The 14,213-nt window shown below is 40.6% G+C and overlaps 1 protein-coding gene and 1 pseudogene across 1 annotated transcript; both read right to left on the minus strand.

Annotated features, from left to right (window-relative positions):
* Positions 1-187: 187 nt before the first annotated feature.
* On the minus strand, positions 188-4,565 carry LOC108826090 (putative L-type lectin-domain containing receptor kinase V.1; annotated as a pseudogene).
* A 909-nt stretch (positions 4,566-5,474) lies between these two features.
* Positions 5,475-7,780, minus strand: LOC108824373 (putative L-type lectin-domain containing receptor kinase V.2). Its single transcript, XM_018597787.2, is given in 3 exon segments — positions 5,475-6,094; positions 6,188-6,611; positions 6,613-7,780. Coding segments are annotated over 3 exon segments (1,956 nt in total). The 5' UTR covers positions 7,657-7,780; the 3' UTR covers positions 5,475-5,606.
* Between the last annotated feature and the right edge of the window lie 6,433 nt (positions 7,781-14,213).

The raw sequence follows: 14,213 nt of genomic DNA on the forward strand, positions 1-14,213 counted from the left end.
GGCTATAATCAAAGTATTCTATACACAGTCTTCTGTGAATGTATAAAATATGAACCTGAGAATGAATTTATTCTCTCAATAACGACTACACAATTGAGAAACCAATCCTATTATTTTCCCTGCAAACTTTATTACAAAGGCTTTCATTTTCTATGGAATTCAAGAACCTGCGAGAGCATATGTTTTTTCTTTTAATCTTTTAGCGTCCACGAGAGACAAATGGTTCAGTGAAGGTCAAATGTGCGACGGAACATGACTTAGGAGAACCAACTGCTTCACTTGAGATTTGAGTACCGTTAGTAGTATCTCGAGACTTCATAATATCAAGTAAGTTGAGAGGAAGCTGAGAGACATTGTCTAAGACTTGAATGACGGTGGACATGTTCGGTCTGATGGCTGCTACTGGATGCGAACAGAGTAACCCTAGTTTCAGAACAAGTGCCACTTGTTCCTCAATATTCTCCTGCTTTACCTTATGATCAAGAACCTGCATTATATCTCCCTTCTCCCAACAATCAAACACCCAATCAGTCAGTACCATCTCGCTTTCTGATGCTCGTGGCAATATGGGTTTTCGCCCGCAAGTAATCTCTAGCATTACCACTCCAAGTGCGAATACATCTGATCTTGTGCTTGCCTTTCCTGTTCTTGAGAGCTCAGGTGAAATATAGCCAAGCGTACCTTCAAACAACATTTCGAAATCTGAATGAAATATCTTTTTTTAGAGGCTACGGTGCTGTTTGTTTCTACATCCGAATGAGTCATCTAGACGAAGATGAGAGTTTTGTTCGTGTAGGCATTAAAGATACAAGTCATTTGAATGAATCATTTGAATGAGTTTTAAAAATTTAGGCTTAATTTTGAAATCATTTGGCTGATCCAAATTGGAATATTTGAATGGAGATGGGTCATTCAAAATGACATAATGTCTATTATACCCCTAATGTAATTCATAAATTACAAATCTAACTTAATATTATTTTATCACTCAAAAAAGGACAAAATCATAAAAACGCATTTTCTCACCAAAACTACTAACCGCAAAAATATGTTTTCCTGCCAAAACAAAACAAAAACACGTTTTCTCGCTAAAACCGCAAAAACATGTTTTCCTGCAAAAAAACAAAAACGTGTTTTCCTTCCAAAACCGCAAAAATGTCCCGTCAAACCAAAAAATGTGTTTTCCGCCAAAACCGCAAAAACACATTTTCTCGTCAGACCCGCAAAAATGCATTTTCCTGTTAAAATTGCAAAAAAACATTTTCTCACCAGAACGTGTTTTCCCGCCAAAACTACAAAAACATGTTTTCTCAGCAGACCCGCAAAACGCATTTTCCAGTCAATTGCAAAAATGTATTTTCTCGCCAAAACCGCCAGACCGCGTCTTCCCGCCAAAACCACAAATGCTTTTTCCCGCTAAAACCGTAAAAATATGATTTTCTGCCGAAACCAAAAATGTGTGTTTTCCGCTAAAACACCAAAAACGTGTTTTCTCGCCAGACCCGCAAAAATAGATTTTCCCGTTAAAACCACAAAATGTGTTTTCCCGCCAAAACCACCAAACCGCATTTTCCCGCCAAAACAATAAAAACATGTTTTTCGTCAAAAATGCATTTCCACCAAAATCACAAAACAAAATTTCCCGCTAAAAATATTTCCCCTCAAAACCGCGGAAAAAACACATTTTCCCGTCAAAACGCAAGAACACATTTTCTCGCAAAAACATAAATTCCAACAAAATCGCAAAAAAAAAACACATTTTCCCGGCAAAACGTATTTTCTGTCAAAGCCGCAAAAAAAACATATTTCCCGTCAAAATGCAAAAAAATGTATTCACACCAAAAATACAAAAACACATTTTCCGTCAAAGACATAAAATGGGTTTTCCCGCCAAAACCGAAAAACGCATTTTGCCACCAAAACCAGAAAATCTCCTAAAAAACGAAAAAATCTCGTTTCCCGCAAAAATTGAAAATCTCATAATTACGCCAAAACCAAAAAGTCTGGTTTCCCGCAAAAATCGAAAATCCTATTTTCCACCAAAATCTGGCAACCTTTTATCTCCACCAAAACCGGAAAATCTTATTTTCCTACCAAAAACGGAAAATTCATTTTACATGCCAAAATTTTTAAAAAATAAGTTTTCTGCTAAAACAGAAAAAATCATTTTCTGTTAAAACCGGAAAACTACTTTTAGATATATTTATTTGAATATTATATATAATCAATTTATTATTTATACACTCTTTAATTTGAAACTTTAAAGTTTTTTAAGTATATGTTTATGAAACTTTTTTTTATTAGAATTTATTGTTATAGTAATATTTTAATACAAAACTAAATAAAATTTTATAAATTTATATGAAATAATAATTAATTAATGTCAAAATGCTAATTTCAAAATAATTTTAGTGTAACCATATTTTAGACTAAATAATAAAAATTAATATATTTAAAATTAACATCAACTTCAAACTTATGATTCAATCAAAACATTGGTATATTTGTAATTTGTTTATTAAAGTCATTTGGATGAAAATAGAAATAAAGACACGAACATAAAATCCATTGAAATGGTTCATCTAGATAGAAAAATAAACGGTCCCTAAAATCTGGATGGATTATCTAGATGGATAATATAAATGGAATAGCGGGATGAAAATGACAAATGGAGAAACGAATGGCCCTATGTCTTCAACAACAAAAGGAAGCAAACTACAAAAAGGTACCTGCTACATGAGATGTTTGGGGATCAATCCCATGATCACATAGCTTTGCAAGACCGAAATCACCAAGTTTTGCGTTCATATTTCCATCAAGAAGGATGTTGGCTGGCTTGATATCCCTGTGGATAATCACCTGCACCCATTGTTGGTGCAAATTGCATAGTCCAGAAGCTACATCTTTAATTATCTTGAATCTTTGTGACCAATCAAGATTCCCATGTTGTTGGCGGTAGAGGAACTTGTCAAGGCTTCCTTTGGGCATACAATCATACACCAAGTAGAGTTCATCTTTGTGTCTACAGTATCCTTGGAGCCGAACTAAGTTAGGGTGTCTGAGTCGGCCAATGGTTGCAATCTCAGCAATGAACTCTCTCATTCCTTGTCTTGAGTCGTGAGAAACCACTTTGACAGCGATCTCTATGTCGGACACCGGTAATGTACCCTTATAGACTTTACCAAACCCTCCTCTTCCTAGAAGCTCAGTGTTATTAAAACCCTTTGTGGCAATGTGTAGATCTTTGTAAGTGAATCTGTGAGGACCAAACTGCACCTCCCAGTCCTCAATAACATCAAGTAGCTTCTTCCTGTTTTGGAAAAGCCATAATCCAAGACTCAGGACGATGAGTATGATAACGCCTGAGATAGTCAAAATGATGGTCAAAACACCGTTCAGAGTCTGGCTCCATGGCTTCTCAAAACGAGGAACCTCTGGAAGGCGAGAAGGGTCTATATCTGGAGCTGTCCCATTCATCTTGAACGTCCACCCCAATATATAGGGAGTTGCAGTAGGTTGATCGTTGCCTGAGGTGAAGCCAACATACATAAATTCACGCAAATAAGGAGAAAGATCTTTTTGCAGAGAAAGGAGTGGAATCTTTGGCTTAGAGACATCAAGAGGATGAAGTGTGACATTAAGCTGCTTCTGTTTACCGTCATACTCAATCCAAACCTGCATAGGTTCTCCACTGGTAAGAGAGAGGGTAGTGAGAGTACCATTATCTTTGAAATAACCTGCTGAAGCAGCCATTTCTGACTGTGAGTGAATGTGTATATCAACACGGAGCTCAGTCTGATTGGACTGAGCGTCAAGAACGGTATCCAGCTCAACATCTACTATGTGATTATCGGGATCGCTCATGTAGTAGTAGTAATAGTTGGGAAAACCTTTTGTAGGAGAAAGGGCAAAGGACAGGCCAACCGTCATAAATTCCATTGCTTGAGACTAAAGCGAAGATGAAGGTGGTGGAGAAGGAGTAGACGTTACCGTTTACAGAGTCCTTGAATCGCCACGGAAAGTTGTAGAAAACTTGACCAACACCAGCTCTTTGGAACTCGGTAAAATTCGTCAGACTTATCAGACCATCGCTGTCTATATTGGCTGATCCACTGGTGCTTAGGTATCTGTTGAAGTATCCGTTTAAGTTGAACTCTCCACTAGTTGGGCCTGAACCCTGACATACTACGTTCTTGGGGAAGAACAGCAGTGTCAACAACAGCAACGACATCGTTATATTGCCTGATTTTGCTACTACAACAAAAATGTTCATGCCAAGAAAAGAAGAGATCCAGAGTCAAAGAATGCTTGAATAAAATTTTGATAACTATCAAAGAACCAACACTTGTACGGATTGAATCACATACAAAAGTCAAAGTCATACTACCTGAATTTATAAATTCGATTTCCCGTTGAATCATTCTTTCAGAAAAATATATATCTGTTTAGTTACGCAACCTAAACAGATAGATGTGGACAGTAAGGGAATTTTCAGGGTTTTTTTTGTTCCTTTCTTGATTACTTTATTGATTCTTCTGCATACTATTTGTACAAGAGATAAAGACAATGATATACAATTGCAGAGGGACAATAACTTAACAATGTCTTAAAAATGAGCTGCTCTATTTCTGGAGAAAAGGCATATTTCAAACTCAACTTTTCATATCATGCATATTCCTTCATGAATTTTAATATAGTGCATATTCTATCATGAATTCAACAAAAATTTAAAATATATGCATGAACTTTCATAAACGTGCGTATATATATTGGCTATAACGGTGGTTAGTCAACCATTTATTGGGATGATTAGATAGCTGACACAACCATTTTCGCTAAAACGGGGAAAACGTGCTATTTCCCCACGAGAAGTATCGCATCCTCCCAGATGTCTCCCAAACTATGACCTCATCTTATATGTCCACGAGATAAAAGTTCGAAATCTATTTCCCCATAGAACTTTAGAAAACCTCTTATATCTCTCCGACATATAAGTTGAAGATCCTTAACCCCATAAAATCAAATTTATCTGGTTAAACTTATAAACCAAAACTATTTTCGTTAATTAAACCCGATTAAAACCTGATTTAGATCTGATTGCAGTAATTAAACAAGAAAAGAAAGATAAAGACCTGATTTGGATCTGGTTTAATTACTGTAATTGGATCGAAATCAGGTTTTAATCGGGTTTAATTAACTAAAATGGTTTTCGTTTATAGATTTAACCAGATAAATTTGATTTTATGGGGTTAAGGATCTTCAACTTATATGTCGGAGAGATATAAGAGATTTTCTAAAGTTCTATGGGGAAATAGATTTCGAACTTTTATCTCATGGACATATAAGATGAGGTCATAGTTTGGGAGATATCTGGGAGGATGCGATACTTCTCGTGGGGAAATAGCACGTTTTCCCGCTAAAACGACATCCTTTGTAACTATCACAAAATTAAAATTTTAAGTCGAACCCAAGCCTTGGCGAATAAAAGGTTTCTGAGATTTTATAAGAGATCTATCTGCTCAAACTTAGTGGAAACATAAGAAACAACATTATTTCATTCTCATTCTACAATCTCGTACTATGCAACATAAAAATAAGATGATTAGCTAGCGTCCACCAGAGACAAACGATTCCGTCATGACCGAAGAAAAGGTATTACTACTGGCCCCTGGAGACTGATCAGTTGCTTCGCCCAAAGCATCAAATCCTCCATCGATTTTCCGAGCATTCACAAGTTCAAGCAAGTTGTGAGGAAGAGCGGCTACACCGTCTAAGAACTGCATTACGCTTGACATGCTTGGTCTAGTGGCTGCCACTGGATGCGAGCAAAGCAGCCCTAGTTTCAAAACAAGTATTACTTGTTCCGCAAGATACTTGTGCCCTAGCTTTTCATCAACCACCTGAAGTATATCTCCACTATCCCAACGGTCTAGCACCCAATCAGTCAAAACCATCTCGCTCGGTGATCCTCGTGGCTCGATTGGTTTTCTTCCGCAAGTTATCTCCAGAATGAACACCCCGAATGCGAAAACATCGGAGCTTGTGCTTGATTTTCCTGTTCTTGAGAGTTCTGGTGATATATATCCAAATGTACCTTGTGTCCCAAGTAACAACAATAAACCCCTTAATAAGTCCAAAGATCTTTGTTCATTGATTGATTATAATGTGCACAAAAACACTAACTTACCTGCAACATTGGAGGATTGAGAATCGATCCCATGATCACATAGCTTTGCAAGTCCAAAATCACCTAGCTTCGCGTTCATATTTTCATCAAGAAGAATGTTTGCTGGCTTAATATCCCTGTGGATAATCACTTGCATCCATTGCTGATGCAAGTAACAAAGCCCCGAGGCAACGTCTTTGATGATCTTGAATCTCTGTGACCAATCAAGAACCTGATCTGGCTGTTGATAAAGAAACTTATCAAGGCTTCCTTTGGGCATGAAGTCATAGACCAAGTAAAGCTCTCCTTTGCGTCTGCAGTAGCCAAGAAGACGAACTAGATCCGGATGTCTGAGTCTTCCAATGGTAGCGATCTCAGCCAAAAACTCTCTCATTCCTTGTCTTGAATCATGAGAGATCTTCTTCACCGCGATGGGTATGCTAGACAGTGGTAAAGACCCCCTTGAAGACTTTTCCAAAACCTCCTCTCCCAAGAAGCTCACTGTTCTTGAAACCTTTCGTGGCGATGAAGAGATCTTTGTAAGTGAATCTATGAGGACCAAACTGCACTTCCCAGTCCTCAATGACTTCCAAGAACTTCTTCCTCTTCAAGTAAAAGACAACTCCAAAAACCAATACCACAATGAGTGTAAACCCTGAAAGACTCAGACTAATAGCCAAGATCTTGCGGCTCAGCGACCGATCTTTATCATCAGGAAGTTTGGGGAGACGAGAGAGCGCTATAGGTGAAACTGACCCGTTGTTGTTGAAGTTCCATCCAAGTATGTAGTGAGAAGAAGTTGGACTACCTACTGAAGTGAAGCCAACGTACATGTACTCAAGTAGATAGGGAGAAAGATCTTTTCGCAGCGAAAGCAGAGGAGTCTTGGGCTTACATGTATAGATAGAGTGCATTGTAACATCAAGCAGTTTAGCTGAGTTGTTGTACTCAACCCAAACCTGTATAGGCTCCCCACTTGCAATCTCTATATCCACAAAAGCACCACCATCATCATCTTTAAAGTAACCAGCAGAGTGGTTTCTATATGTGTCCAAACCACTGACGTTGATAGCAACCTCGTTTACATCTTTACGGTCGGTTTTGGCGGTATGGAACTCAACTGAAACAGAGCGGTTGCTTGCGGAAGAATTCAAGCCTTTCGTGGAGGAGATGTTGAAGGAGAGTCCACAGCCGGCGACTGTTTTACGAGTTGCTGTGATGGCGAAGACGAAGGTGGTGGAGAAAGATGAAACGGTGTGGTTTCTTGAGTTCTTGAACTTTTGTGGGAACTGGTAGAGAACTTGACCAGCTCCTCCTTGTGTCTTGGAAGTGATGAGTTTGAATAATCCGTCAGGGTTTAGATCTGCAGCTCCGTCGGTGTATAAGTAGCCGTTGAAGCTAAACTGTCCACCTGTTGGGTCTGAGCCTTGAGAAACTGTATACATGGGGAAGAACAAGAACATCAAGAACATCTCTACAGGCAGAGACATGATTTTGATTATAGTTTATGTTTGAAGTTTGTGGAATGGTTGCTTCCTTTTAGTGTGTTTTTATATAAGCATCCATGTGAAAGTGAAACTCGCGCTTGTTGTTTGGATACGCGTTGCTATTGAGAAAAGTGGCAGAGAAAGTGTTACGTTCTTTCGTAAATTTACTATTTGGTTATAAAGCTCTGCTGGTTATAAAGCTCTGCTTTTTCTTTTTCTCAAAAACTATTACAAAAACTATTACACACATTATAAATAGTATTTATGCTTTGTTCATACCCAAAATCAATATCAACTTTCTCAAGCTTTTCTTGTTATCCCAATTATTAATAGCAACAACGTGAATCATATACACTATTATTATGCTTTTATCAATATCCAAAAACAACTTTTTACTTTCTGTATCAAAGGTTAGCTTTAATCCAAGTTCAAGGAAATTCAGAGAGTCAAAAAAAATTTTAGATAAAAGCTAAGTTCACACTTACACGTTACAATCATCAAACTATTCGATATTGTTTATTAGATAAGCAAAAACGAGTTATGTTTGGTGACATATATACTCAGTCCAGGTGAAGAAGACTTTGTTCATAAGATTCTTTATCATAGTATCTATCAACAAGTCAATATTTTGTATCTCATTTTGCTTTCAGTGATCGAATTTATGAGCTTTTTTCTTATTTGTATTTATAGGAGTTTTAGAATGAGTTCTTTAGCTCCTTATTTACTTTTATTTTGTCAACAATATCTGACTACTTAACAATTTTTTATACTATTACAGCTCACCCTTAATGAAAACAAAGAAACAACCTTATTTTATTCACTCATTCTGCAATCTTTACTTTTTTTTTTTTTTTTTTTTTTTTTTTTTTTTTTTTTGCATAACTGTTAATATCATTAAAAATGAAAGTTTGATTTTACAAGAGTTGCAAATCAAAGAAACTGAGACACCTTGGCAAAAAAAGAATAAAAACAAGGTGAAACAAGAACATAGACAAAAGGGTGAGCCATTATCTAAGCCACAAAGACATCAGATTTCCAAACTGCTTCCTGTGTTTCCTTGCAGTGATCGAGTTTCTTACTTCCTTGTCAATGAGCTTATGCAACATGACAGGAGGAAGTAAGCCGTGGTTGTGGATGAAGTTGTTCCGCTGTCTCCATAGGTTGTAGATTGTTGACTGAGCTGCTAATTTCCTTATGGTGGAGGGAGCAGTAGTTGAAGAGTGTCTGATCCAGGATAAAAGCTCAGCCCAGGAGCAGAGTGAAGAAGAGGGCGACAGTCTTGCAATCGTCAGGTTCCAAACTTCCGTGCTATAAGAGCATCTTAGGAACAGGTGATCTCGAGTCTCATCAGCTGTGGAGCATAAGGTACAGGTTGAAGGTACCTGCATACCCCAAGAAGCAAGCCTTGATCTGGTGGGAAGTCTATCCGCGTTTGCCACCCAGAACGTGAAAGCGTTTTTAGGAGTAGCTCCTTTGAACCAGACAAGGTCAGCCCACTGTTTTACTTCCTGTTTTGGTCTTAGTACTTCCCACATCTTTGAAGCAGGATATTTAGCCCCTATGTTAATGCTTCTCCCATCAACACACCAGTCAAAGGAATCCTCAGGGTCAGACTGCTGCGGTAACGGGATGGTGGAGAGAAAGATATGAAAGGTGACTGCCGCTTCTGATCTTGGAGACGGTAAGCACCAGCCTGTTGAGGTGCAGGCTTTGGAGACCTTCGCGTGCAGGGGTATCCGGAACTGAGCAGGACCAGCAGGGCCTATCCAATTTATTAGTTGACCAAGAGGCGTCCACCTATCAAACCAGAAGCTGACAGAGTTGCCATTTCCTAGAATTGGAGTGGAGAACCTGGATCCCTCGTGTCTCAGCTTTAAGATCTGTTTCCAAGACCAAGAGTCAAGGTCGTTTTCCTCTATTGCCCATATGCTTTTCTCTTTCAAATGAAATTCTTTGTGCCAAGCCACCCATAACGATTTGCTATTTGAAAGGAGAAGCCACAGAAAACGCAAGCATAAGACCCTGTTCCAATGGTAGAAACTCCTAAGACCCAACCCTCCTTCATTTTTGGGGAGGCAAACTGTTTCCCAAGCTATTTTTGCTCTTCCCACAATATCTGTGTTACCTGACCATAAGAAGCTAGAGCAAAGAGACTCAATCTTTCTAATGCAGCCTTTTGGGAGAATAAATGTCGAGATCCAAAAGGTGACAGTACCATTAATAACTGAAGATATCAGCTGGAGTCTCCCCGCAAAAGAAAGTGACTTGACAGCCCATGATCTGAATATGAGACGAAGCTTGACGAGTAGCGGCTCATATTCTGAGATTTTTAATTTTCTGCTCATTAACGGCAAGCCAAGGTACCTGATGGGAAGTGATCCTCGGGGGAAGCCAAAACACGCAATGTCTGTCACTTCATTTGTAGTCAGACCCGAGTGGAAGAGTTCAGTCTTAGCGGTATTAGTATGGAGGCCAGACCAGGAGGCAAAATGATCTAGGCACTCTGTTATTCCGTGAAGAGAGTTGCAGCTTCCGTCAAAGAAAACCATAACATCATCCGCAAACATGAGGTGGGTGATCTTTAGCTGAGCGGTGCGGGGATGATACGAGATGAGATTTTCATCAAATCGACATTGGAGCAGACGTGAGAAAGCTTCCATCGCCAATACAAAGAGATAAGGAGACATCGGGTCACCTTGGCGGATTCCTTTAGAGCTCGTAAAATGACCAGATGAAACTCCATTCACAGATAGAGTAAAGGTGGGCGTAGTTATGCACTGAGAGATCCAGTTTATAAATATCTCGGGGATGGAGAGGGCTCGGAGCGTACCCAAGATGAAATCCCAGTGAATGGAGTCAAAGGCTTTGCTCAAGTCCACCTTTAACATTGCTCTTGGCTGGTCGTTACTTGTGTTGTAGCCCTTGACAAGGTCAGTGGCAAGCAGGACGTTCTCCACTAGCAGACGACCCGGGAGAAACGCAGACTGGGCTTGAGAGATAATCTGAGGCAAAACTTCCTTAAGTCTGGTAGCCAGCAACTTAGAAATTACCTTATATACTGTGTTGAGACAGCATATTGGCCGGAATTGCTTGACCATCGTAGCATTAACAAGCTTCGGGATCAGGACGATAGTTGTAGAATTCCACTGCTTCAAAAGAGAACCCGAGATGAAGAATTCCAGTACCGCATCTGTAACTTCCGCACCAACGACATTCCACAACGAGGTAAAAAATTCAGCACTGAAACCATCCGGGCCACTTGTTTTATTCCTGGGCAGAGAGAAGAAAGCGTTTCTGATTTCCTCCCTTGTGAACATCTTAGAGAAGTTTTCAGATTGACTTGCTGAGCAGCTGAAATTAAATAACAGATTTAAATCCTCTTGGACGAATTGCTGGGGACATTGTTCACCGCGAAGGAAGGTGGTGAAATAATCCACACAGTGGCTCTCAATATCTACCTGTGTCTCATAGGTAATTCCAGCATCATCAACAAGAGAGTGGATGTGATTTATGGCCTTACGGGAGGCCACCATTCTGTGAAAGTAAGCCGTACACGCATCCCCCATCTGTAGCCATAGGATTCTAGCTCTCTGGAAGAGGAAAGCTTCCTCCGCTGCTAGAAGCTCCTGCCATTTAAGTATTGCCTCAAGCTCAATCTCAGCATTAATCTCAGACGGGTTTGAAAGCATTAAATTCTGCTTCTCAAGAACAATGGCGTGAGCTTCCTGAACTCGTTTCTCCAGATTAGAGTAGTTGCTTTTGCTGAATTCGCGGATACACTTTTTTAGAAGCTTCAACTTTCTGGAAACTCTGAACATCGCAGAACCCACCACATTCAAGGAAAACCATTCATGAGTAACAAGAGCGACGAAATTTTCATTCTGCAGAAGATAGTTATAAAGCTTGAATGGTCTCTTTCTTCTTGCAGAGTGTGGGTCAAGATTGACAGAGGCGCAAGCATGATCTGAAAAATCTGGGTTGCCAAAGTGCGCTGCTGAATCAGGAAAGAGCTCTCCCCATCGGTCATTCACTAAGACCCTATCCAGTTTCTTGGCTATAGGTGATCTCTTTTGTTTATTCCACCAAGTAAACGAGCTTCCATGGAACACTAAATCTTCAAGTTCAGCCTCCACAAGACAGTCATTGAACTTCCTCATGTTGCTATCGAAATTCAAGGATGCAGGTCGGGAGTGCTCCTGCGGCGTAGCGGTTTGATTAAAGTCTCCCATCACAATCCATGGCTTTCCCTCCATACTACTGTCATCAGATAAAACCATCAGCTCCCTCCATAACTCTGATCTCAAGTCTGCACAGTTAGCTCCATACACAATTGTAGCCATAAAAGGTATGGTAGAATCCGGCAATTTAACTTCACAAGTGATTTGTTGCAAAGATTTCGACAGCACCCGAACCTTCACACTAGGATGCCATAGTAGCCAAATTTTTCCTAACTCCGAGAAACCGTAATTTTCTTCAAAAAACCAGCCAGGCAGAAGATTATTTACAAACTTCCCCATCTTAGGCTGCTTGACACGAGTTTCTACTAAACCGCCAAAAAGAGGGGTATTAGCCCTAAACCATTTTCTAAATCCGGTGCGGTGATCATACTTATTAAAGCCTCGCACATTCCAACAAAAAAGGTCGCTACACATTTAAAAATGATGTTTGGGGCCCTCGCCCCGGTGTTCCTTCTTCTTTCTTTGTCGCTGCCTATATTTAGGCTCCTGCCACTCTTCTTTTTCTGAGATCTGACCCTCCTCCATCTCAGAATCCGTAGATACAACATCAGATGAGTCCTCCTCAACTCCCGAGGATGTGATAGGTGGGTTCTCCTGATTCTGATTCTTACTGTCTGACTTCTTGGAGAGATCTTGGTGCTGGGTACCCACAGACTTACTAGACTCTCCAATGAGGACTTCATTAGATTCATTCAGTTTCCGGTATTGTGGAGTGTCCACCGGTTTCTCGAGCGCCCTATATATTGGTGGCAAATTCTTTCTTGGAATCGACTTTGATCTTCCCCTGCCCCTGCGAGTTTTCTTTCCAGTACCTGCACTCTGCTTTTTCGGACAATTCTCAGGGTCATGAGTTGTTGATTTGCACGGGTGACAGGTAGTAGGAGCCACTTTGCATCTCTTCAGAGAGTGACCAATTTCCTTGCAGAAAGAGCATACCGGAGGCATCCATGGACTAGACACCAGTATTCTGCAGATATCCCCTGAATCAAACTGAACATTCACTGCTTCAGGGAGGGGCTTCCTTGGGTCTATTAAAGTGAAAACCTTTGCCACTTCTAAGTTTGTCTTGTTTGCAGTAGAAGGATGAAGAACTTTAGGATCACCGACAAGGCTAGCGATCCTCTCCAAACTCTCATCATTGTAGAACTGAAAGGGGACGTTCCGTAGCTCAAGCCATATAGGCGCTGAAGTGAGTTCAGGCTTCTCCGGTATTACACCAGGTTCCCACTTTGCCACAAACATGGTTTGCCCTTCAATTTGCCATAATCTTTGAGTCAGCACTCGATTCCTTACGGCCGCATTGGGTATTCTGAACAGAAACGCGTTGCCTTCCATCTTAGAGACAACGATATCTCTGTAGTTTCTGCTCCAAATGCCATTAACTATGTTATGGATAGTTCCTTGTGATGGAGGTTCAATATAGAACTGACCCATAACAAAGCATTCCCAGGACTTCTTGTTCCTCTCAATCACTGAGTTTGGAATCTTTACACACGCTTCTCCTGACGGTAAGACGAAGCCCTCGTCCCTTTTCTGCAGAAGTTTCTGCGTTCCTTTTACAGATGAGACCCATTTGTCAGCGACAGGAGCATTGGTTCCACCAAGCTTCACCTGAACTGTTTCCTCCTGTTGACCCACAAGCAAATCCTTCTGTGGTTTATTGCTTGTTTGAACGGGGACCGGAGGAAGAGACTGAGCCGGATCCGCCGTTGCAGCGATCACAGACTCAACATTTTTTACCGCCATTGCTTCTGAGGAATGCAAGCTCTCTTCAATCGCCTGCTGAGCAACCAAACCTGGGTTGGTTTGGGCATCGGAAGCCGGCGTAGGAATCTCGAACGAAGCCGGATTTGTAGTAATCGACGGTTTCAGAGAAGATTCAGGTGAAGGGGGCGAGCTTTCGGGGGAAGCCGAAGCATCAGTTTGATTTGGATTAGACGGAGACGAAGGCCCAGACTTTGCCGGAGACGAGGGACCCGACTTCGGTGGAGACGGAGGGGAGCGAGATTTGGGAGGCTTTTTCTTTTTCATCGGTGAAGGGGTTGTGCAGCCTTGAAGAGTCCTTTGCCGGATGAGACGCCGGCGATTTGCAGCGGTCGACACTTTCGGGAGTTGTCGGCGTAATCGTCTTCGTAATCGTCTTTTTTGACTTTTCTGTGGCTCCGTATTTTACCAACGTTGATGCTCAACGATTCCGTACTTTTTTTTTTTGATAAAAACAATCTTTACTTTTAGCATAAAAGATCATTAGTTAGCATTCACCAGAGACAAACGATTCCGTCATGAGACTCATGACTAAGCAGACCTGTGACTAAGGAAGAA

This window comes from Raphanus sativus, chromosome 9, assembly GCF_000801105.2.
Source record: "Raphanus sativus cultivar WK10039 chromosome 9, ASM80110v3, whole genome shotgun sequence".
Lineage (NCBI taxonomy): Eukaryota > Viridiplantae > Streptophyta > Magnoliopsida > Brassicales > Brassicaceae > Raphanus > Raphanus sativus.